General features: G+C 37.5%; 2 protein-coding genes across 2 annotated transcripts in view; both read right to left on the reverse strand.

Annotated features, from left to right (window-relative positions):
* Window positions 1-20,779, reverse strand: part of pcxa (pyruvate carboxylase a) — a 109,373-nt gene extending 88,594 nt beyond the window's left edge. Inside the window, exons 1-7 of the mRNA XM_079587041.1 lie at window positions 20,380-20,779; window positions 14,922-15,069; window positions 13,877-14,061; window positions 11,531-11,696; window positions 10,493-10,638; window positions 10,147-10,264; window positions 8,454-8,605 (exon numbers count right to left, since the gene is read on the reverse strand). Coding sequence (XP_079443167.1) covers window positions 8,454-8,605; window positions 10,147-10,264; window positions 10,493-10,638; window positions 11,531-11,696; window positions 13,877-14,061; window positions 14,922-15,069 — 915 coding nt within the window. The 5' untranslated portion in view covers window positions 20,380-20,779. The remainder of the gene's footprint in view (window positions 1-8,453; window positions 8,606-10,146; window positions 10,265-10,492; window positions 10,639-11,530; window positions 11,697-13,876; window positions 14,062-14,921; window positions 15,070-20,379) is intronic.
* A 412-nt stretch (window positions 20,780-21,191) lies between these two features.
* On the reverse strand, window positions 21,192-25,416 carry calm3b (calmodulin 3b (phosphorylase kinase, delta)). The gene is made up of 6 exons (XM_079587125.1): window positions 24,950-25,416; window positions 24,077-24,107; window positions 23,554-23,697; window positions 23,371-23,477; window positions 23,130-23,265; window positions 21,192-22,901 (listed from the first exon to the last, which is right to left on the reverse strand). Exons 1-6 carry the CDS (start codon window positions 24,950-24,952, stop codon window positions 22,873-22,875), a joined length of 450 nt encoding a protein of 149 aa, XP_079443251.1. The 5' UTR covers window positions 24,953-25,416; the 3' UTR covers window positions 21,192-22,872.
* Window positions 25,417-26,136: the final 720 nt, after the last annotated feature.

Below are 26,136 nucleotides of genomic sequence, written 5' to 3' on the forward strand. Positions count from 1 at the left end.
TGCCTCACACACACACGGTATTTGGAGAGTAAAGCATCCTTGATAACTGGCTGCCAACACAGACTGAGATCAAACAACAAACCCTTCAAATTCCTGGCTGATATTCATACTCACACCCGCTTGAAAATCTTGCAAGCCCTGTGAGACCGCGAGAAGACATGAAGACTGTACACTCAGACTTGAGAACATCTATCATTCTCAGCACTTTCTCACACTCCCGACACACTGAAATACGGCGAGCAGATTAAAACTATTAGACCGCCGCAATGAAAGAGATGAAAATAAACAAGACAGTGCACAGTGCCCACGAGAAGGTACAGACAGGTAATTAAATGCGTAAAATGAGAGGAGGAAAAGAAGGAGAGTAAGAGAGGAGGACAGATGGCATTCCACCGAGAGGACTAAAGAGGGTGAGAAAGAAGGAGGGAGAGAGATGAGTAATTATGAGTTTCACAGCTTGATACAATTTCTAATTACTTCACAACATCCATAGCATAAACCGGGTCTGCCGACAGACTTATGACAAAAGACAGGAGAGGTCAAAGATGGAGAGACGTTTTGGGTTGGTTCTCATGTAAGAGTCAAAATATGGAATTATGACTGAAAGGAGAGAGCGAGAGAGAGAAACAGAGAGGGCTCGAGCAGAGCTGTGACCAACACTCCAAGGGAACCGTCCCAATTAAAACTAGTGGGAAAATATGGGTTTAGAAACCGCAGATAAACCCATTAAAAAATAAGCAGCACAACTGTCGTTTTCAAAATTCATAAGAAATGTTTCTTTAGCAGCAAATTGTAATGATTTCTGAAGGATCATGAGACAGACGACTGGAGTAATGACAAAGCTGAATTTTCAGCAGCCATCGCATTGGAATAAAAGAGTTGTTTTCACAGGTTTTGTGATTTTACAATATTTATACTGCATTTTTGATTACGGTAAACATTTCCCATGTTGAAGCCAAAGTACTTTTTTTTCTTAATTTTTCTGTGTATAACCATAAAACCATCAAAATGTCATTCTAACCCCATATTATTTTTGTCATGAAACACAAATCTAGAGATCTTAGGCAGAATGTTTCTCTAAGACAAGGAAAGTGGATTGTGATTTTCTTTTTTTTTACTGCCAAGCTCTTACAGAAAAGCAGCATTAAAAATTCATAAAAGCAGCGCTCACTACTTGTGCGGCTATATTGAAGTCTTCTGAAGTAATTTGATAGGTTCGTGAGGAACACTCTGAAAAATGTGGTGTTTAGAAATCAAACTACCTAAATTAAATCACAGTTGGTCATGAGAATGAGAAAAACAATGTTGTTTCGGATTTTTTTAGAGGTGCGAATATGATTGTCAGTGAATAATTAATTTTTAGTCTGTTTCTCACTCAAAAACATATGACTTCATAAGACTTGGAATATGGGTCATATGAGTCACATAAACTACTTTAACAGTGCTTTCACAGTTTTTACAGGTTCAGTCTAAATCACTACGAGGAAAAAAGATTTGATTATTCAAAACATGCTCTGACAGCTTAAAATGCTCGTGTTTGATGGAAGAAAAAAATATGGGGCTGTAATAATTAAATGTAAAAAAAAAATTCCTTTAAAGTCCCCCTGTGGTGAAAATGAAATATGTTAGTTGTAAATTGTTTATGTCTATGGGGTGTTTTTAATGTGCTTTAAGACAAACCACGTGCAAATTCATAAGTAAACACCATTACTGGAGTATTTTGTCCATCTCAAAAGCGCGGTTTGAAATCCTTAGTGTTTCTTACGTCACAAACTACCTTGCAACCAATCACGTCACAAGGGGGTGGGCTTTAGCATATCATTAACAGCGAACTAGCAGGGGAATCGGGAGAGAAGCCAGGTTATACTGGTATTTCTTTTTAATATTAAAAAAATTAGCGTTTAGCATGTATATTTAGCAATATAGAGGGTGAATTATGTATATGATGAATATTACAACGTTATGATGAACTATATGCCTTTCTCCACTGATGTTCTGAGTTGTTCAAAGCTTGTTAGGAAGCTGATTGTTAGATGGCAGCTGTCTGACTCTGAGATGGTGAACGGGAACATGGTTTGTGTAACATTAGCAACACATTATTAACTGTTTGATAACGTAGTCAAGCCAAGGCTAATCCTTAATTACCGCTATATGTCCGACGTTGCAAAGAGCGATACATAAAACGCATTACCATTCGGATACATTGACTTGTAGACGAGCCTGTATGAGTGAGTGGAGGCCGGGCTCATTTGCATATTCGTGGATCCGCATATACTAATTGAAGCAAGGGTGTAACGGGAATATGTCTTTTTGGTAATCAAAGAGAAGTTTTAAGGGATACGATTATTGACTACAGGGAGTCTTTAAGGCTTCTTGTACTAAAAAGACATTTTGTTCTTCACACAAGAAAGTTAATAATATGAAGGACATGATGGCGAGTAAATGACATTTGGGTTCCCTTAAACATTAACATTTTTTGTAGATTCAGTTACATCCTAGCATGAACAAGACAGACAGTAGTGACGGTGAGAAACAGAGATTCTGACAAGCAGAGAAGACAGAAGAACGACGACGCAATCACTGAAGTTAAACAGCGTTATGTAAATACCCTCGTCTTTTACTGATGATTAGCAGCGAAAATGCTTTATGTTCACAATCAAGCTCAGCTTGCCTCAACCACACGCAAACAGGGCTTATGACAGTGAGTGTTGACTGTGGGTCTGAAACCACATCAAGGCTGTGATCCCCAACCTGTGCTTCAGGCATCGTGGGTAGAGCAGCTGTCTCCATGGCAACAGCTGCCATAAAACAAAAAAAAAGCTGTTAAAACAAGGGAGATGTTTCTGTCATGTTAATGCCATTTAATTTCCCACCCGGACGCCTAACCAAACACAACACATAAAAAAAGCTATAACAGTGACCGCAACAATTTAAGCAGCACCCCAATGAAGAACAAGGTCAACAAAATGTGTGTAACATAATTGGTTGAGAGAGTCTTCTCACATATTCCTTCCTCCATGACAACATAGTTACCCGTTTAATAGGGGTTTCGACAAAAAAGGACAAATTACAAGGCTGAGCATCATTGTGTCAGCATGGAGAACGGAATGGAGAAATTAAATTGACCATTGAGAGGAAATCTGTGCCGGTAAACATTGCTTCAAGCCCTCGGAGAACAGAAAGGGACAAAAAGACAGACATCCAGTACAGAAGAACAAAAACACGGAGCATGAAATGGCGAAAGCTCTGAAGGTCAGAGAGAACAAAGCCACATACTCCGTTTTTATTCACAAGGACTTGGATAAAATATCTTATAACTTTGAAGCATCTATTTGAGACACCCTACAAAACATGTGCAATTTTACATATACATATTAGTGATGTCAAATCGATTAATCGCATCTAACAAAAGTTGTTATATATATATATATCTTTTTTAAATGCATGTATACATGCCTGTATTGCATACACAAGTGTGTATATGTATTATATATATTAAAGTATGTATTGTATATATGCCTGTATTGTAAACGCGCGTGTGTGCGCGTAACTTGTTACAAGTAGAATATTTGTAAACATCAGCACTAAATTCTCAAAAATGCTTTAGTTTCATGACCTTGAGCATAATAAACTAGCACGTCAACCCTGTTACTATCAGATCTGTTACCTTTCCTAAAGGAATATATACAACATTTAGGTGGTACATTAAAACTTACAACTTGTCTCGTTGAAGGTTTAAAATTATACCAAAACCTTATCAAACTAGAAAAATCACCTGTCTCAAAGAAGGACACAGTTCATATTCTTATGGCTAGTGCAAGAAACCGTGTTGAACGTCTGCTAAATGTCAGTTCAAGTCATGTTTGCCCCAACATGAAGGAGAAACATTATCACACATGACATTTCCATTTCTGTGACATACATATCTAATGATTAAACATGATGGCGATAGGCCATTTCATTCTTACAGCGTCGAGTGAAACTTCTGCCACGCTTCAAAAACGGAATTAGACAATTAAAAGAGCCAGGGAGAATTTTCTTTGACATTAAAGACGGAGCCAACGGTGAGAGAACAGAGGGATACATCCCGCTGCTCTTAAGAGAAAAGCTGTACTCAGCAATAGAAAATGAGATTGAGGGGAGCTTCAAGCGTCTAAGGGAACATGTCAAAAGCTCAAATGAGGTTTTAATGCTTGCTCTGAGAAATCTGAAAGCCCGGCCATCTTGTCTATTTCCCTTGTCCATATGATAGAACAGATGGAGGAGAGATTTTAGCTCCCTCTCTCATTCACCAAGTTTCTTCACTTCACACTCACACAGACCATACTCCAGCTCTCGTTTGCGCACACGCACGCACATAAATGCTAATGCATTCATATTCTGCAGAATGCTAAACAACTGTCTGCAGAGAGTCCAGAAGGGGTGAAAGACGGGTGATCGGCGCTGTATCTTATCTGTACGCGAGTCTGTTGAATTCAGAAGTGGAAGTAAAAAGGAACTCTACACTTAACACACTGAATGAATCTTTTCAATGTGGCAGCTGATTACAGCCTCTCCGAACGTAATCATGCATGTTTATTCAGGAACTCTATATCTAAAATTGCTTGCGAAATATAAATGTCTTTGAATATTGCTAGGAAAAAAAATCCACCATGTGCAAGAACTTTCATGAATAGTAATGGCGTTATTAATACTACGCAAGAAAAGTCATGTTTGTGATTCATCAGACTGACACGAACTGTGCTAAGGAAGGCGTGCAATGGCGCACATAGGACGTGGTGTATCTGTGAGTGGACATGATTACACACGCTCGCACAAACAAGTCAACAGAAACAGCAAAAACTGCTACCAACTATGAAATGAATTACATTTCCAGAGTGAAGCAGGGTTCTGAAACCACTTGTGAAAATTAGCTAATGCTGTAACACGTTGAGCCATGCTGCTCAAATGAGTGTTGCAAGTTCAAATCCACCTCACGACATTTGCTCCCTTTTCTTCATCATTTCCAGTCTTCCCTTGGCTGTTAAAGTGATAGTTCACAAAAATGAAAAATTTTAAAGGGGTCATGACATGGGTTTTTTAAATATAGTATTACTATAGTTTTTTTTACAAAAAACTTTTAAAATGTAGTGATTTATGACCTTTTCCCACCCTGTTTCTCATCCTCTGATTCAAACAGTCTGTTTTGGGGGTCTGTTTTAAACACCTTTAAGAGTTCAGTGTTAACGCCCACTGTTATGATTGGCTAACGTCAGTGCCTATGCATCAATTATTAACGCCCCCCAGCCAGAACCTGTGCGGATTCAGCGTATTTAAAAAGTAGTTTAAAGTTTTAAACACATTACTTACAGTTTGCGTCGTCGTTGAGCCCAGAATAGTCGGCACGGACTTATCTTTGAGCAACAGTTTTCTGGCAAAGCCAGCATCATTTTGGGATTTGTTCTCAAAACAGTCATCCTTCAAATGTATAGAACAAACGCTTAAACTAACACTGCCGTGACTGAGACGTCCGCAAAAAATAAAGTGCATCCATTTTCCCCTGACAACTGGATCTTTCGCAGCGTATTCAAAGATGTTGTTTGTCCACAGCCAGGAACAGCACATCTGCGTGGCATCGTAATTTCCCTGTACACAGACCCACTCGCTGTCCGTCGACTGAACACTTGTGAGGCGCGCGGCGCGACAATGATACGAAATGAGCGTAGTTGCCTTGCGCTTAAAGCGTAGTTGTCTTGTGCCTGGAGGCGGTCATATGCAAACGCTGGTACGTCACTTCGTACCGTGACGTCACTTCTTACCATGGATCCAGAACGAGCTGTATTTAGAGCTTGATTAAATAAATGATTCGTTTATAATGGGGAGGAAGTCTTAAGCTATGAAACTTGCAGGACGTTTTAATGGTACAAAGACCTCTTATATACTAAAAGATCAAGGCAAATTTGGTTTCTCATGTCATGACCCCTTTAACATTCACATTATGAAAAAAATTCTCTCCAACTTTCAATTCTTTTACTCAGATGATTAACAATCAGACTTATCAAAAAGGATTAACAATGCAGATTTATTTTTTACAGCCATCTTTGATCATATTTACCAAGGGGGCAAATAATTCTGACCAGCACTGTATATGTATATACATCATCTGTGAAAGGCTTGGGACCATAAAACGTTTGTCCAATCATCGTATTTGATACAAATGCAATAATGCGATGTCCTACCTTCCTGTCACTTTAGGTATTTCCACATGTTTGGGAGGAGGTGTGGTTTTGGAGACGCTCTGAAGGGAGGGTAGGATCTTATGCTTTCAAAGTAAGCTTGCTATTGCTAACCTCTCTGAAAATTGCCTACCATACCTTTAATACCGGAGAAGTCAAATCAATCATCACTCAGTCCGAGAATAATAATATTTTCTTTTAAAAACTCTAGTTTTTTCTGGTTAGCATGACTCATGAGGTCAGTTCATCAGCACAGGAACACGTCAATAATCAGTCAATAACTTTCTCTTTTTAAATACAACCCTTCATTATCACTCACAAGCGCTTCAAAACGTCAAATGTAAACATTGGAGACGAAGAACACATGCGAGGACAACAGGGGGTTTCTATCTACATTTATACAATTGGCAGAAATGATCCTAAATGACTTGCTGCAAATCTGACATGTACGGCATGTCTCCACAGGCGGCTTTTGCTACGTATTTGATCAAACGCCAGTCAAGAAGTCGCTCTTTGGATTTTGACTTAACTGTCAGTTTGACTTGTGTTTTCAACTTGTATAAATGTCACGCTAAAATCAGACTGACAAACTTGCATTTACGTGTGGTTTAGAGGCAAAATGCTGTGTAAATAGCATACGGGTCAGTAGTTTGTTTTATAAAAGAAAAACACCTAAAAAAAAAAAAGTTAATTGTCAATATTATGTTAGCAATTGAGGAAAATGTTTTTACTAGATTAGCAAGAGGATAAATTTGAGTTTTTCCTTTTTTCCAAAACTAAAATACATTTTGACAGGTGCATGCTGTTATATGTCAGGCTTTACTCCCCAATGAGCAAGCAATAAGGACACCCACATTTGCACAGAAGTAAATTAACCTTACTAAGTTAACGTTAATTCATTTACTTATTGATTCAGGTCAAAGCAGAGTTCACAGTGCTGGCGAGTCTGTTGAAGAACCGTTCTGGGCACTTAACACTAATGCCATCAGCTTTAATCTTTCAAAAGTAGCTTTTTTCCCCCATCAAAATGCTTAAGCGTTTGCCTCAATTCTGTTTTTAATTACATTACTGTGTAATTTAGCAATTTCTTTAAAAGAAAAATGGCAGATACAAATGCTGTGCAAAGATCTTATTCAGTCTAGCCTATTTAAGATTAAAATCCAATCCATTTATACCCCTTTATGAGTTTGTGAAAAATCACACTGTCTTTGAGACATTATATAAAGCTTGTCTGAGTTAGCAAACAGTAACCAAGAGGGGAGAAGCTTAAAGGAATAATTGGCATGGGTTGTGTGCATCTTCAGATCAACCCATAATTTTTTGTAACCTGGTGGCAAATATCTCAGCCAAAAAGAAAACCTCTTTCTCATAGATCCTCTCGATAAAATATTAAAATCACAATTGAGAAAATCAAACTTTGCCAAATGCCAGTGCAGGAACTCCATATGCTTGCTCAGACTGGCATACAGAGATTAGAGTCAGCCAGATGAACATATGAAAAAAACGTGTAATGAACAGATATCAATGCCAAGACCCATCTGGATATCATCTGAAAAACACTAAGAGGTTACAGCACAAGTAGTTTTGCGGTCGAAACCAGTTATCAATAAAAATAATGGATTGCTATAGAGATTTTTGGGAGCTTACATTAAGGCAGATGCTACTGTGTTTCTCTAACAGCTTGTCTGCTGCAACAATAACAAACCATTTTTTGGTCTTGGCATATGTTTATGCAGTGAAATGGATGAATGGAAAAGTTTGATTATGTTTCACAATCCAATGGCACAGCAGCACCACCTGCTGTCTAATTCTGTGTACTGTATCCTCATGTGCTGCAATAGACCTAGGTTTTTGTCTTCTAAAATACTTCATCCTCACTGGCTGACATTTAGAAGAAAAAAAAACAGCAAAAAAAAGGGACAAGTAAACAATTTTACCTAATGACAAAAGAAATGACACTTGGTTGATGGACCTTTATGCAAGTCAACGGGGTCCATCAACTGTTCTTGACTAAATTCTTGACTTAAAATCTTGACTAAATGCAAAGGATCTTGATCAAAAGACAAAAAGTAAAAAAAAAAAAAAAAAAAAAAAAAAGAATAAAAAAACGCAAGTTAGATTCTGCATTTAGATTTTAAGTGGGTGTTTTGGGTTAAATAACTGAACTTAAAAAAAAGTGTATACAGATGTCAGTTTGGAAAAAAACCCAATGCCGGCATCTGATGTGTTGCCTTGTACCTGTCGAGCGAGGTTCACGGAGTCAGCAGTCAGTCTGTCTCGGAGGTGTTGGTCCAGCTGTGAGGCGGGTGCGATCTCCACCACCTTCTGATGTCTCCTCTGGATGGAGCAGTCCCTCTCGTACAGGTGAATGACATTGCCGTATTTATCGCCTATACACAATGAACCGATCAACTCATTGAGCATTACACTGAAGTCTTAAACCCATCTGGCAGTGTAAACAAACTATTCTGCTAGTATTTCTCCAAAATATAACAAATCAATAAACACTATGCTAATTAGCAGGCAACAGAGCACTGCACCATTCTGTTCACTGTTGAGAACAGTGTGCTACATGCAAATATCCAAATATGTTTAATTAAATCCCAGACAATCTATTCAAATAAATCTAATTTCTTGTTGGGGGTTTTGAGCACTTCTTCAGTGACGATGTCTGGGAACAGATTTAAAGTAAAAATCCTGTCATCATTTACTCACCCTCATGTCGTTACAAACCAGTGTGACACAAAAGGAAAAAATTTAAAGAGTCCTGGTTGTCTTTTGCAAGCAATTACAATGAGGACTGAAGCTTTCAACCAGAATATATTATAAAAATGTTATTTATATATCGGACGGAACAGGTATACTCACTACCTTCGTTTACATGCAACCTCATCCTCTGTTTGTAATCAGATTGATCGCTCAATCAGACTGTAAAGCCTTCATGTAAACACCTCAATCAATTAGACTGGGCTCGATCGGAATGAAATTACCATTCGGCTGAGATGGCTGGTGCAGATTTATTTAACAACCCATTTGATAAATGGCAAACAGTTTATTCAAATATACCTTGTGCACATGTGCAGTGCCATGATGCAATGTTTTTACATGCCTTCCGAACGAGTGCATGTTTATTTATGTCTTTTGAACTGGTCAGTGGAGGAGACTAAGGCCTGGACTCACAGATAGGGCTTAGATTAAGCCAGGATTAGGCCTTAGTTAAATTAGGACATTTAAGTAGGTTTTATAAATGTGCCTTACAAAAAACATTACCGCATCTTGAGACAAAACACTTAACACGGACATACTTTAAGATATGCCAGTGCAAGTTGTTTAAAGTTAAAACAGCTCAAATATGCATTTTAGTCTGTGACTAGGCTTTTGCCTTGTCTGTGAAACTAGGCATAAACGTGTGCTACATATTTGCTAAATACTTGGCACTGTGAATGTGATGAAATTTGGTTCTGAATACCTGTAATGCACAAATACAAATAAACAGAACTTTCAGAATCTGAAACTGGATTCAATTCAATCAGACTGATGAAAATGTGTGAATGTAAATATACCTACTGATCCAGTCAGTGTTTAAAAGACCACTGAACGGAAAGATTATCAGTTTATCACTTAAATTTCAGTCTATCGTCACACTATATGGCTTCAAAAGACTTGAATATAACAAACAAGTCATCTGGGGCCACTATTATGTTACTTTTGTGCCTTTTTGAAGATTGAATGCTTAAGACTTTTCACATTAAATGCTTCTAAAAGAGCAACATGTATCCTTTTGTGTTCTACAGTTAAGAATGACATGAAAGTGGCTAAATGAGTGAATGTTCATTATTGGTTGAACTTTTTTATAATAGAATACTTGATTTGCAGTTGTTGTCCAGAGACTAGCCCAACACAAACAGACCAATAACAAAAACTCACTTACCAAGGATCTGCACCTCGATGTGTCTGGGTTTCTCAATGTACTTCTCCACAAAAAGAGCTCCATTGCCAAAGGCGGTCAGGGCCTCAGAGTACGCTCGCTGATAGTTCTCCTCTAGTTCCTGGTCACACACACAGCCACAGGGTCACCCGGTGCAAATACCCAGCACACCAATTCATACAGCACCACTAACTGAACAGCAAACGAATCTAAAGTGCACACAAGGGCCTCACTTTAATGCTCATTTAAAAGCCCTCCAGTGTCAAAGCTCGCAACTGACTCTTTGAAGGAACGGAGCAAAGTTTAAATGTGTTCCAATCCACTACAAATCATTTTACTCTCAGGGTACCTCATACTCTTTGACCACCCGCATTCCACGGCCCCCGCCCCCGTACGCAGCCTTGAAGATAATCGGGAAGCCGTAGCTGTTGGAGAACTCTTGAGCTTCCTGCAAAGATGAGATGGGACCGTCTGTTCCAGGAACCACCGGCACACCTGTAGGATGACAAGATTTTTTATTTTTTTTGGACATGTAATGTAGCAATGCCATGCTTTTATGTACCATGTAAATATTGATATAATCCTAGTTTACTAGACAAATTTAGGTTTGGTAATTTAAGATTTTAATTTTAAAAAGCCTTTAAAATAACATTTTCTACATGAAATAACCAGAGATTATAATAAGAGAACTGAAATGAGCAAATCGCCCCAAAAGAACACTTCAGTACCCACTCACTCTCATGAATCACTGAAAATGCTGTAAATAGTCAAAACATACAGCTCACAGGCCAAGTAACTGAAATCTACCCAGTAAAAAACCCTACCCTGTCATTTTTACAGAAAAGAAAAAAAAATCTGTAAAAGTACAGTAAAAATTTTACAGAAAACATTACAATTTTAAACCAGTAAATGGAACTATTGCAAAATGAATAGTTTCATATTTCTATTAAAATTTTTCTTTTGATCATCATTTGCAATGCTTCATGGGATTGCAGGTCTTTTCCTCATTAAAGCTGTTAAGGTGCAGCAAGCGATTTCTGAGAATCATTGTTGAACACTGTTGATGGTTGAAATCAACCCAAACAAACACTCCTCGGTTCGATTCACTTTTAACAGTGTTTTTTACCTTTGCCTTTTTGTCCAATTTTCAAATAGTTTTTGGTTCCAATCAAAGTTTGTAATGTTGCGATTCACCTCGTAGCTGGTTGGTTTGGTTCATGGCTTATAAGCTCTTTAACAAAAGGCTTTAGTGGGAAAATCCCTAGGGGGAAATACTTTAGGAACCAAAGCACTGAAAAAGTGGACGGGCACTTTTGCACTCTATTCAACAACACAACTGATGATACATTGTGATGAGAGAGAGCAGGGTATATGATAAACGCTTTACCTGCACCCATGGCAATGGTACGAGCCTCAACTTTGTCCCCCATCTTTCGCACCACGTCTGGGGTGGGGCCGATAAAACGTACCCCAGCATCCATACAAGCCTGGGCAAAATCTGCCCGTTCTGACAGGAAGCCATAGCCTGGGTGGATGGCATCTACGCCATTCTCCTGTCAGGCACATATTGTGAAATATTACATTTTGGAGTAATATTACAAATGTACTAAAATGAAATAGTACATTTTACATTACAAGTATTCGGTCACAGTTAATCCCCAAATTAAAAAAACTGCTGTATTGACATTTATTATTCAGAATTACAAGTGATAACTTGTTTAAAAAAAAACAAAAAAAAAACATATACACTGCATGCCATTCAAAAGTTTGGGGTCAATACATGCAAAACAAAAAAATAACATTTCTAAATAAATTACTACTTCTATTCAGCAAAGATGCATTAAATTGATCAAAAGTGACAGTAAAGACATTTATATTGTAAGAAATATTTTGTATTTTAAATAAATGTTATTTTATTCAAATGATTGTGAAAAAAAGTATCGGTCTCCACAAAAATATTAAGCAGAACAACTGTTTTCAACATGGATAATTATAAGAAATATTTCCTGAGCAAAAATCATTATATTAGAATGATTTCTGAATGATCATGATTCATGTGACACTGAAGACTAGCTGCTGAAAATTCTGCTTCCATTTCAAAATAGAAAAATGTTATTTAAAAGAGACTTATTTCTCCCCAATGCATTTACACATTTACCCTTAAAACCCATGACCTTAGTGTTGCCAGTAACCCTGTACTTTATTACTTTGAGCCATAACATTGTAGATACCGCTCTTTCCATTATCAGCTAAATAGCAGTAGTGGCTTCCTTGTTCCTTCCAAGAATACAGCCCATCTTCACAAACTGACTGAAAACCTTTGTTTATTGACCTGTGTTTAAGGTTAACTGATGTAGCTGTCTTTTAAACAAGTCATGACAAGATGTTAGGAATGTTTTATGCACATAATACAACATGGGACATTTTTTTTAAAACACATTAGGTAAAGTGTTGAATTGATAAGCAGTAAATTTGTTTATGTATTGATTAAGCCAATAACTGACTAGCTTGTCTATTGACTGTCGCCTGAGGTATTTAATCAGAAAATGAGATGTGGGAGAGCAGCTGCCTGTTGAGGGTTTTTACAGATACACTACCCTGTCTTCTTAGCAGCAGACTCTGAACTCTTGTCAGAAGGCATAATTACATGCAATTACTGCTCTTAGCAGGCCTGTTTGTGCTCGGTCTGTCCAATCACAGCGGGCTTTATGTACTTTACAGGTCACGCGAACCTAATCTAACATTTCACCACATAAACAACAAAAATCGCAGGTGTTAAAAACTTGGGAATACATTGCTGCTGCTTTGAACCAAACAGTCTGGTAAATGTCACTTACCCTATTGGGCCAGCGCTATATCTTACATTTTTATGCTTTGCAAACTCAAATATTTGGTTTTCAAATATTTCAAAATATTTCAAATTTTTGGGATTCAGTCAATTAAAATTACCTTGCTTGCAGGCATAGATGAGGTTTAGTTGAAAAAGTTCGGAAAGGCTTTGGTGGCATCAATAACAATGGGTTGAAAATAACCAACCAATTAGTAACAATTTACATAATTTTTAATTTATTGCTGTCTTGGAGTTTCCTGAATAATTATAGTATTTGATTCATTTCTAGCCATTACTGAATCTTTTCTTTGTAACGACAATTTATTAGATAAAAAAATAACTATTTGTGTGTGACAAATGCATAAGAACAATAAATAATATATTTTAAATATTTTAAAAGTAAAATGTTAAATAATTCACTACCATTCAATGGTTTGGGGACAGTATTTTTTTTTAAAGTAATTAATATTTATCTAGCAAAAAAAAATCATTAAATTGACAGTGGCAGAAAAAAAAAAATCTAATGTTACAAAAGATTCCTTTTTAAAACAATTGCTGTGCTTTTGAACTTTCTATTCATCATAGAATCCTGAAAAAAAAAAATTAAGCATCACAACTGTTATTTTAAATTGTAATAATAATATATCCTGATTTTACTGTATTTTTGATCAAATAATTGCAGCCATGATGAGCATAAAAGACTAGATTCCAAAACAAAACACTTTAAAAATAGAGAAGTATCAATTATAATTGTAAATATAACATTACAAAATATATATATCTTTTTTTTCATCAAATTGGCCGGTGAAAAACCATAGCAGGGCCAGTAGAAAACTGAACTACTGTACAGAGGATTTACAGCGCATCTTCACTGAACCCACACGAGTGTGAGAAAAGTCTGACCTTGGCCACTTTGATGATGTCTGGTATATGCAGGTAGGCCGCTACAGGTGGCAGCCCCTTGCCGATGAGGTAAGCTTCATCTGCCTTTTGTCTGTGCATCTGACCCGTGTCCTGCTCAGAGTAGACGGCCACTGTACGGATCCCCAGCTCTGTGCATGCCCGAAACACCCGGATGGCAATCTCTCCTGCAAAGAGAGTTTCATAAATTACAATGCATGAGTGTACAATTCATTCATACCGTGTATTTTACCAAGGAAGGACCGATAAAAGAGAGGTTGAGAATGGTTATGTTCAGTATAGGATACAACCTTTGTTATTCTGCAGTAAACAATGTCTTAAACAGTATTTTATGGATGCATTGACTGGAAAATTCAATCTGATTGCAATAATCAGAAAATTACAATTTCTTTTTTTAAATACAAGTCAGTTTTTTTAATGTTTTTGAAAGACGTCTCTAATGCTCACCAAAGCTCCATTTATTTGATAAAAACAGTAAATTATATAATAAAAACTTGATTTTAATATATTTCATGTATAACATTTTATATTTTCTGTGATGGCAAAGCTGAATTTTCAGTATCATTACTTGTCTTCAGTGTCACATGATCCTTCAAAAATCATTCTAATATGCTGATTTGGTGCTCAAACATTTATTATTATTATTATTATTATCAATGTTGAGAACAGTTGTACTGCAAGATTTGTGTGGGATTATTTGAGGAGTAGAAAGCTCAAAAGAACAATATAAATTGTACTGACCCCAAACTTTTGAATGGTTCATTTATATATTTAAAGGACAAGTTCGGTATTTTACACTTAAAGCCCTGTTTTCAGATTTTTAAGAAATGTTTTAAAGTGTAAAATACCGAACTTGTCCTTTAAGTGTTATATTCATGTTATTTGAAAAATATATACAATAATACAAATAAAATAAAACAAACTAAAATAATTTTCAATGAATGATCAAATGAACGTTCAAATCAAATGAATGTTTCAATAACTATCACATAATGTTTAACAGTAAGCAGGTAGTATGCTGACGCACCTCTGTTGGCCACCATGACCTTTTTGATGGGTTTGTACTCCAGTGTCTGGGGTGCAGTATGGGCGGAGCGGGTCATAATCCACACCCTCCTGATGGCCAACAGCCCCAGGGCAGAGCGCTGTCCTCCCAGTCCCACCTGTAGCAGCATCTAGAGAGCGAGAGCCAAAGATAGGGGTTACAGAAAGCAGTTCCTTCATGCTGCTGTAGTGATATCTATTGAGTGTTATCTGCACATGTAAAGACCCAAAGTGATTAGTAGTAGCCTTGCAGTGTTTCACACAGGAGCTCTGGAGATAACAAGAGTTAACACTCGAACTAAAGGGAAAGTGAGGTCAAGGAAAATACTACATGGGACAACAGGAGAATAAGCATTGTATAGTACAAATGAGAGTGCTGCAAAATATAATGACAAACAAAACAAGCACTTCGACAAAGAAAGACGACTGGCTTATGCTATGTGAGAAGATACAAGGCTGCCTTTAAAAAAAAATGCTGTATTTCAAGTGTATCCACACATGCTGAAAAACAGGAACGAGGTCAAGTGCCCACAGGGCCAAATAGAACAGAACACGATGTTATTGCGATCATATTGCCTGTGGACAAAGCTTCTAAGGCCGAGACTGAACACCTGAAACAACAGCAGAACTGATTAAACTCTGTGGGAAACACTGAAGGATCAGACAGACTCTGAAGCCTCAGGAGACAAAAGGCTATAAAGACTACAAAACAGACAATAAAAGCAGGGTTGCGCAACAAAACTCACTCAATTGCTCATCAAAACACACCCAAAACTAGCCCAATCGCATTCTATTTGGGGGGGCTAAACATTTGCATTACAGGTGGAGGTTTGGTCATTTCAACCACAACAAAAAAAAAAAAGAAAAAAAAAAAATGATGAAGTATGAATCGTTCACAAAAATATCAATACGATGCATTTAGAAAATACTAGATGGGGTGAATTCTCATTTCATGCTGACATTAACAGTGTTACTAAATCAGAGTTTAAGTAGATTTTTTTAAAGTCACTTTTAATTAAAGTTAAGCGACTAATTGAGCATAAGCTTATGACAAACTAATAAAAGTTAAAATAGGAGAACAGAGCATGCACAATTAAATATCCTACATCAGCAGATACCAATATTGTAACAATAGCATGCCTTCCTAAATACATTTGGCACATTGTTAGTAGCCTACTTAATTTGGTGTTAGACATCATTTTTTGATTTTTTTCTATTTATCCCATGTCATGTTAATAATTTCTGCTGATGTTTAAAACTAATATTTTGTTGACTTATTTTTTACAATAAGCCATTCTGGTACTGTGATGGGTCATATGTACTGAAGCAAAACCAGTTGAAAATTCAGGTTTAAATCAATTCATTTGGGGGTGGGGAGAACTAGCAAACACACCTTGTTTATATTTGCCCATTTCCTAAACAAAACATGCATTTGATACTAAATTACATATGAGGATATTGCAAAAACATGCTCAAAAGTCTACTGACTGTGAAGGTAAGGTATTTGCACATGGCCCCTTAGATTCATTTCTAATCTGCAAATCACAAAATTCCTCTACAAAAGCTACGGCTGATTTCACATGGGAGCATATTTAAGGTGTCCCATTTCACTCAAACTCTTCTGTGGTAACGGAAAAGTTCAACTGTTCTTATACTCGTCTTCTCCTGAATAAGGGGCATCCCTCTGCCAAAATCACAACAATACAGCAACTGTGTCCAGCCTGAGAGGGAGAACCTGACACTGATACATGAGCGCTGCAGAGACGACAATCTGAAGCTGCTGTAAACAATAGCAGCACATTAATGTGAGGGTTTAGGACTGTGTGGAGAACAGACAATGTATTGGATGGCATTCTAATCTGCATGTGAACTGGGCCATGTAAAACAGAGTCGTTAATTGGTGTGATTTGGTAGCAAAATGATCATCATCATGTTACAAATTTAGCAAATTATGCAAAATATCTTCCTGACTGTGTAGAAGCAAGTGGCTTTGAGAGATTAAGTGAACCATTCGCATTAAACCTTTTATCCAAGAGTATGTTGGCACAGCCTGTGGGCTTGGTCTAGAAAAAAAAGGTCTACTGGTCTACTACTCAAAAGAAAACCTTAGCAATGCACAGAGATCCACTTACAAACTCCCTCACAGCCCAACTTAAGAGAACACAGGGCCATTTGCCTATTCAATAGAGAAAAAAACAAGTCGAGATTATTGCCTCTGGTCTCACTTATTCGGAAACCTATTTCTTCCTCATTATGAGAGCCTTACCTGTTACACAAAAACATAAGGGCAATCCAATATTTAAACAATATGCTGTACCAACAACCTTTTTCTTGCATCACTCCAATCCCAAAATGCACTACAAACAAGGCTTTCAAAGAAGCCTGTGTGTCACTCATAATGTATAAATGACCGTATACAGTCACGTGAAAAAGAAAGTACACCCTTTTGAATTTTATGGTTTTACGTATCGGGAAATAATAATAAAAAATAATCTGGTCCTTGGCAGGTCTTAAAATGAGGTAACTTCAGATGAACAACAACTCATGACATATTACACCATGTCATGGTTTATTTTAAAAAAAAAACAAGGCCAAAATGGAGAAGTCATGTGTGGCAAACAAAGTACACACTTACTGCTTCCATAGGAATTAAAAGGGTAAGTAATTGATCATCAGCCAGCGTGATCAGCTCTATAAAAGCAGAAGTTTGGGGCAGTTTGATGGTCTGGAGCATTCAGGTGTGTGTTAACAAAATGCCAAGGAGGAAAGACATCAGCAATGATCTTAGAGAAGCAATTGTTGCTGCCATCAATCTAGGAAGGGTTATAAGGCCACTTCCAAACAATTTAGTCCATCATTCAACAGTGATGAAGATTATTCACAAGTGGAAAACATTCAAGACAGTTGCCAATCTTCCCAGGAGTACACATCTCAGCAAATACACCTCAAGGTCCGACTATGCACTGCTCAGAGAAACAAAATCCAAAAGCTACATCTCAGACTCTACAGGTTTCATGTTAAATGTTAAAGTTCATTACAGTACAATTAGAAAATCACTGAACAAGTATAGCTTGTTTGAAAGGGATGCCAGGAGAAAGCCTCTTCACTCTAAAAAGAACATGGCAGCACGGCTTAGATTGGCAAAGCTTGGTTTGCCTGAGCAAGTTTGCCTGAGCAAACCTCAGGACTTCTGGAACAACGTCCTTAGTTTGGACAGAGACCAAAGTGGTGATGTTTGGCCATGAAGCACAGCATCACATTTGGCAAAAACCAAACATATCAACAACATATCAGCACAAACACCTCATACCAACGGTCAAGCACGGTGGTGGAGGGGTGATGATTTTTGGCTTGTTTTGCAGCCCCAGGACCTGGGCACCTTACAGTCATTGAGACGACCATGAACTCTTCTGTATACCAAATGTATTCTAGAGTCAAATTTATCTGTCCGACTCCAACATCTAAAGCTTGGCCAAAATTGGGCCATACAACAGGACAATGATCCCAAGCACACCAGCAAATCTACAACAGAATGGCTAAAAAAGAAAATAATCAAAGTGTTGCACTGACCCAGTCAAAGTCCAGACCTCAACCCGATTGAAATGTGGCAGGACCTTAAGAGAGCAGTGTATTTAACTAATGCCTGAAAACCTCAATGAACTGAAGCAACGTTGCAAATAGTGGGACAAAATTCCTCCACAACGATGTGAGACTGATAAATTCATATAGAAAATTACTTCAAGTTATTACTGCTAAAAGTGGCTCTACAAGCAACTGAATCATAGGGTGTACTTCGTTTGTCTCCCATAGTTTCTCCATTTTGCCTTTTTTTTATTAAATAAATAATGACAGAGTCTATGCCATGTGTTGTTGGTCTTTAGTAGGTCTTAAAATGAATTACAACCCAGATGCACAAATTATTTTTTTATTATGGCCTGATAAATAAAACCATAGAATTTATTTTTCACATGACTGTATATTTTAAGCAATGGCAAGATGGTAGATGTGAAATGGGATGAAAAGACAGGCTGCATGATCGCTGCTTTTAGCACATCATCGGTTGCCACCATGTGGCTGATGATGATGACTCCAATATATCCCATAATTCAAGAGTCATCAGGTTTCTGAAGATGTCCATAAGTGTCATATTATCAGACACCTGCTGCTTTTCATAAAACATGTTCAGTGTTACGTAACTGTGTATAATATATAACAAAAATCTGAGTCAGGGGTGAATCTCTGACTACGACAATATGACCAAGAACAAATCCAAGATGAACACAGACAGATTTAAGCAACAATGAAAACTAGTAGACAAAGCCTAGAACATATCCATTAACTTTTTTTGTTAAATTTTGCATCAAAATGTACATAAGAGAACTGTATATCCTTGTTTTGTAACTGGTCACCAAATGTTACATTTCTTTTTACACCACATTTTGACTTCACTTGTCCATTTTAAGTGGACCTACTGTGTGAGAATTTTTTAAAGCTAGAAAGTTAGAATTGTATTTAAGCTCCCAATTGATGTGAACTGGAATCCAATTCAATTCATAAAAACTGCATGTAATTTAGTTGCATGCAAAAAGTTACAATTAAAAAAGGAAATGCATTAAAATACATTTTTAAAAGTCATGCTGAATCTGCTCAAACAACCATATACAACCTGGATATTAAATGTGCATGGCAGCTGCACAGAATATTTATAGTAATATAATATTTTAAAAGATTAAAGAGGAAAACTTCCTCCTCCAACCTACATATAGCGAAAATCATGTTAATGATGTCCAAATCACTGTTCATTTCTTTATTTGCAGTAAATTTAAGATTTTGGGCATCATAAGGGACAGTTTGACACTGTCATTCCTGGATTGGGATTGGACTTGGACAGATGGACGTTAAAATTGTCATCGACAGCTGCCCTTTTAAAAGTGAACCTGAACTTGCGCAATGAATAACCATTTCTATTAGTAAGCTTCAACATTCCATTTTAAACGTACGTGTATGAAGTGTTTATGTTTGGTAATAGTTTATAGGTCAATATTTTTTTCTTGAATCAATAAACCACCCATCTGTATACTGACAAACTATTGGTGTATGTTGTAAATCCATCATCTTGTCTAGTTTGATTCATTCAATGAGCACATGAGTTAGCAAACAGAGGAAAGCATGATAGTGCAATGCCCTTTGGTCGCATGCTGCACGACTTCAAAACTATCTAACACGGTTCATAAAAATTGACTGCAGAAGCCACGACTGTCTGTTCATTGAAATAAAATGCACTTATGCTCAAGTTCACATATCAAGCGGTTAGTGTTTATTAGGGCAGCAACTTGTGCTCATCATACTTGCAATTTAGCATAACTTACGAAAGCAGTTACAAAAAACGCGTATCATCTCATCTGATCCGATTAACAAAAAATGCGAGAATGCAGTCTTACCTTCTTATTCTTGTCTCACAGCAGTTGCGTTCTGGGGTCCAATCCTGCTCCTTGAGGAAGGAACGTGAATACGTGAAGGCGTAAAATCCTCGGTGCGTAAGTTCAGTGAATATCAACTGTACGTAGCAATCGTAGATACGTAGCTAAGTTACTAAATGCGCCTCGCCTGAACTCGCTTATTTACATCTCCTGACAGGGTGTTATGTCGCAGCCGAATGGTTCAGATTCCCCGCTGGATTTTCAACTCGTTAAAAATTGTTTGCCGAGGTGTGTTTAAATCGTCTGAGTTGGCTTGTCCTGCCACAAATCAATTGAACACTTATTAGTATTTGGCCAGTTGCAACATTTTTTCTTGAATCAATAAACCACCCATCTGTATACTGGCAAACTATTGGTGTATGTTGTGAGACTGGCGTCCCCGCCTACGTCTCACTGGTCATTGATGTGATTGGTTGGCGCTGAAATTGTCAGTGACCTATTCGTTCTGCGTGACGTCAATCATCAACAGACGTTTAGGGAAAGCTTGGGTGTTGTAGTTTCACGACGGGACAAAACTACAGATGGATAATTACTGCAGAATTTGTCATGTGGACGTTTCTGTTACTCACTCGTTTCTAATTTTACACATCCAAAAGTTATAAACTAGGTTTGTAATATTTGCAATGTATGTGTTTGTTAGTTTGTTTTGTGTTTCTTTGTGATATGCTGTGGACATGCTGACTATTAATTGATGTCATGAAATTCAAAATGATAAAGTAAGGCCTAATATTGTCTTGTGCAAACAAATGACAATAAACACGATATACATCAAATGCACTTTTCTGTCTCTCTTACACTATTTTTAATAAGCCCATGCAGATTTACAGTTATATAGGCAACAGTGTTATGAACAAAAAGAGGTAATTTAGAAACAGAGGTCCAAGATGTTTATTTAGCAAGAAAACCAGAGTTCTGCAATGGAATGCATAACCTTTCTCTTTTTTTACTATATTACCTTATGGGCAGAGGAAGAGAGAAAAAAGAACCAGACCGTAAACTTAGATCTCAGAGGAAGAAAAAACAACAACATATAAAGGTCATAAAAAAACATAACAGTAGAATAAATTAAGAACTGGGGCAGAAGATGCAATACTACCACCATAATATATGTGATTCTACCATTATACGCCATTTAACCTTAACCATTTGTTTGTTTAACGGTCTATAGTTACAAAAAAATGGATTTCATTCAAAGCTGCATTTCATGGCAGCAGTTGCTGCACCAACACAGCAGACACTGTCTAACTGGATGACAAGCATTACGCACCATCCCAAATGCCACTGTGCATGGACCACAACTACAGGACTATGGGAGAGCATGCCATTGCTTCTGAAAAATTATTCTTAAAAAAAAAAAAAAATCATAAAATGCAGGTGCTATGGATGTATACAAATATATTGAACAGCCTGCAGGAAGAATCAGCACACAGCTTAAATTTTATATTTTTCCCTAGACAGAAATGGTCCTCTGACTAGGACACCAAGTGCAGCATCAAAATGTAAGACTGTATATTAAGGTGAAAACTACTCTACATCTTCAGTAAAACTCCACACTTACAGAGCTCAAATCAAACATTAAACCTCTCTACGCCAGTCTAGAACAAATAGGTGGCAATTTTTTTGGGGTAGTAAAATTGACATTGGAAAGAAGGTTAAAAACTCCTCCCCGTTGTTTCTCTCAAATAATACAAAAAAGGGGCAGAGCAAACTAACTGAAATAATTGGTCCCCAATTAACCATGTCTGGATTATTCTACACAGGTTTGTCTACGTTTTTTTTTCGTAGACATTAGTTATGCGGTCGCTAAAGAACAAGCCCTATACCAAAACGTAAACTGTACCGAGTGGCTCCACTTTAAATCCAACTACAAGCACTCGCTCAGACACACAGTTCTACACTTACAAAAACAATCACACTATGACATGGAAGTTTGAGCCATTTTGTTATATAAAGCCCCTGATTATCCATGAATGGTTATTCACCATACAGTTCTAAGACCACTGAGCAGAGGTTGCATGAGAAACATGCAGTTAAAGGAGAACTAGCAAGTTAGAAAAAGAGGCAAGCTGGGAAGAAAAACAAAAGACACAGAAACATGCCAAACGTAAACAAAGCATGCATTGCTCTTGTCCATATAGTATGTCACAATCTTTAAAATATTGATATTGATACATGTGTTACACTGCTGTTATCACCATCATATATGCAAGATTTAAACTTTGTTGTGCATGTAAATGTTTTCTTCCAAAGAAAACCAGATAATGTAGGAAAAAGATTACAGAAGATCATAAGTAAAAACAAGCAGAGCAGGAGACTGTTTAAACTAAGGGAAAGTAGAAGAGAGCAAAACTAAATGGAGAGGAGTAAGATATTGGGTTGTGAATGCTTGTTGAAGGTTGACAGTGAGAGTGCTGCCCACTGTTTGGTCTGTTGTGCTCCTTTTGGTTTCCAGTTTTACTTCGCTGTCATCATCTGGACAAATTCTGAAAAATTGGGGGGGGGGGGGGGGGGGGGGGGGGGGGGGGAATATTAGATAAACGTGCAAACCTTTTAAAAACTGATTTCACAAGAATTCTGCAAGTAACAAACTTCAACAAAATAAGCCATGATTCATAAAGCCATAATCCATTTGACCCTTGAATTGTTCGAAATACCTCAACCACAAGCTTGGGATTTAAGCAGACAATACACACATTAACATGTGGAAATACCTTCATAGTTGACCTGGCCGTCACCATCAATATCTGCCTCCCGGATCATTTCATCCACTTCCTCGTCTGTAAGCTTCTCCCCCAGATTTGTCATGACATGACGCAACTCTGCTGCACTGATATAACCGTTTCCGTCCTGTAAAGCATTAGTCATTGAGTGAGGAAAATATTCTTTCCCATTTTTTTGTAAAAGAAACACTTTCAATAAGTGAGTACATGTTTCCAAGAAAACCCATTTTACCTTATCGAAAACTCTGAACGCTTCTCTGATCTCCTCCTCGCTATCTGTGTCCTTCATCTTTCTGGCCATCATGGTAAGGAACTCTGGGAAATCAATTGTTCCATTGCCTGAGGGGGGTAAAAAAAATAAGATTTAGAGAAGAGCTACAGTAACATGGCATTATCTGTGGAAGGGTTTCCTCACCATCAGCATCAACTTCATTGATCATATCCTGAAGCTCTGCCTCTGTGGGATTCTGGCCCAAAGAGCGCATGACAGTCCCCAACTCTTTAGTAGTGATGGTACCATCACCGTCTTTGTCAAATAAGGAGAAGGCCTCCTTGAATTCTGGAAGAAGAAAAAAGCACAGATAATGAGTTAAATATTGTACTCTTATTGATGGTTTAAAAGGATAGTTCATCCCAAAATGAAAATTTGGTCATCATTTACACACCCTCAAGTTGTTCCAAACCTGTATGAATTTCTTTCTTCTGTTGAACACAAAAGATGATATTGAGATGAACCCCATTGACTTCCATAGTATTTTTCTTCTTCTCCATATTATGGAAGTCAATGGGGTCTTCAACTGTTCGGATTCTAACAATCTTTAAAATATCTTATTTTGTGTTCAGCAGAAGAAATAATTTAATACAGGTTAAGAACAACTTGAGGGTGAAGCAATTTTTGGGTGAACTATCCTTTTAAGGTAAAGGTTAATCTTCCATACCAGCAATCTGCTCCTCTGTTAGCTGATCAGCCTATAGAAATGACACAGAAAAGAAAAAAAAAGTTAATTATAATAAGCATAGCCAGATAGCACTGAGATTTTAGTCTGAAGCTTAACTTTATTTGTTGCGTGTTAAACTGAACGTGTCTAATACGTGATAGCTTGTGTTTTACGAACAAAGTTTGATGATGTCATTCATGACTAAGTTACAACGCCTAACTCAGGGCTCTGTGAATTATCAAATTACAAATGCAGTGACAGCAGACTAACGTTACGTTGCTGTATTTAACTGGCCATTTGCATTTTTTTATGTTTCTATACTGTGGTTCACGGTTAGAGGCCAGCTGAATGGATTAATGCGCATGCTGTGGGGAACTACAAGCATGTTGTGGCCGATCCGATATATTATAAAAAGCTTGAACTATTTTTTGCACAAGGGACGATACGGGTCCCGTCTACTGTAAACCATCGAGATTTTTACATATATTTTCAAACTGCTGTCGCCGACATGAGGCGAGCTAGCAACAGGGAATCAGTCAACGAGGATGTGCTAGAATCGCACATTTTATGCTGTAACGTTAAATGTCTCGCGCCTAATTGCAATTATAGGAAGCTCTACCAAATGTCACACGGCAAGCGATAAAGCAATTTACTCAACACTGAGAAATATGAAAACTGTGTGTAACGTAACCCGTTCAAGTGACGTTAGCCCGGGAGCTCGCGCGCTCTTTCAATAGAATGACGGTTAGCTCGCGAGGAGCTAAGCTAACACTAGCCCATTCACACCTATCACTTCGCCGTGGACGCTCAGCCATTTTTGTACCAACGTTGCACTTTGACTATTAGAATAAAGTGTTATAAAGGCTTACTTACCATTGTATTTTAGTGTGAACTACGTTGCTCTTTACGCAGATAAAAAATTGAAATCCAAGCGTTTGCTTTCCGCCCGTGCGATTGTCAAGCACTATCTTCTGCTGCTGTGCGCCCAAATTTCAATATCACTACGCCTTAGTGTTTCGGTCCAAAGTGGGACGTCGCACTCCTTGACAACAAAGCCGTTACTATGGTCTTCCTACGCCACGTAGTCAAAATGTTTGAACTCCAAATAGCACAAAGACACTTTCCCGTTTCCGTTTATAAAACCGATATACTGTACAGCGTTGTTTATCGACTGTAAATTTCTGTTTTAGAATAATTATTTTCAAAAGCCATAGCATTCAATGGTGGCTTTCAGGTTTGAATGGATGGTGGCGGAGAGTTTATATATAGAAGTCTGATGGCACTCGTCAGCTGACCTAGGAAACGTATTTTGATTGGTTTTCAGCCACCTGCAATGCGTCAGGGAGTCCTCGAAGAGAGCAGTTCTTAAAAAGACAGACGCAGGAAAACGAGTAGTGCAGTCAGTAGATAGGGCTGCAGACTGGCAGCATGTCAGAGCAAGAGTCTGTTGTTATAATTACGCCCATTGTATGGTCAGTACAGTGATTTTGAATGTCTTATTTGGAGAAATAAAGTTCAACTAAAAACACAATTAGATTAGAAGGGAACACAATCCGTTGCTTAAAAGTGAAGGTTCTTGGTCAGGTTTGTGGTCCCAAATGAGTAATTGACCTAGAAAAGTTTGAGTTGTGAAAATGTAGAGGACATAAGGAGAAAATAACTCATTCATCAGTAACATTTCAAGTATCTATTTTTTCCCATTTAGTTTGACATTTAATCATTTAGCAGATGCTTTTATCCAAAGCGACTTACAAATTATATAAACTGTACAAATATCTTTTGAGAAGACAGTTGAATAACCTTTGTTTCCTGTGATGACCCTTTTCACATTTCCAGGTTTCTCAGAAGTGGAAGTTACTAGTTGGGTAAACTTCTATAGTGGTGAATGAGAGACTGCATTACAAATTTGTTTTTGTGTTTCCATTTGCTCAAATAGCAAAAGAAAAACTCCACAATAGTGTTTTCACAACTTTCAAAGAGGAAAAAATAGAAAGATTGATAATGGCAGTCAGAAGAGGGAAAGACATTTCATTTAATTTAACTTAACCTCATTCCCACAG

The sequence above is a fragment of the Phoxinus phoxinus genome, assembly GCF_949152265.1.
Source record: "Phoxinus phoxinus genome assembly, chromosome: 17".
Lineage (NCBI taxonomy): Eukaryota > Metazoa > Chordata > Actinopteri > Cypriniformes > Leuciscidae > Phoxinus > Phoxinus phoxinus.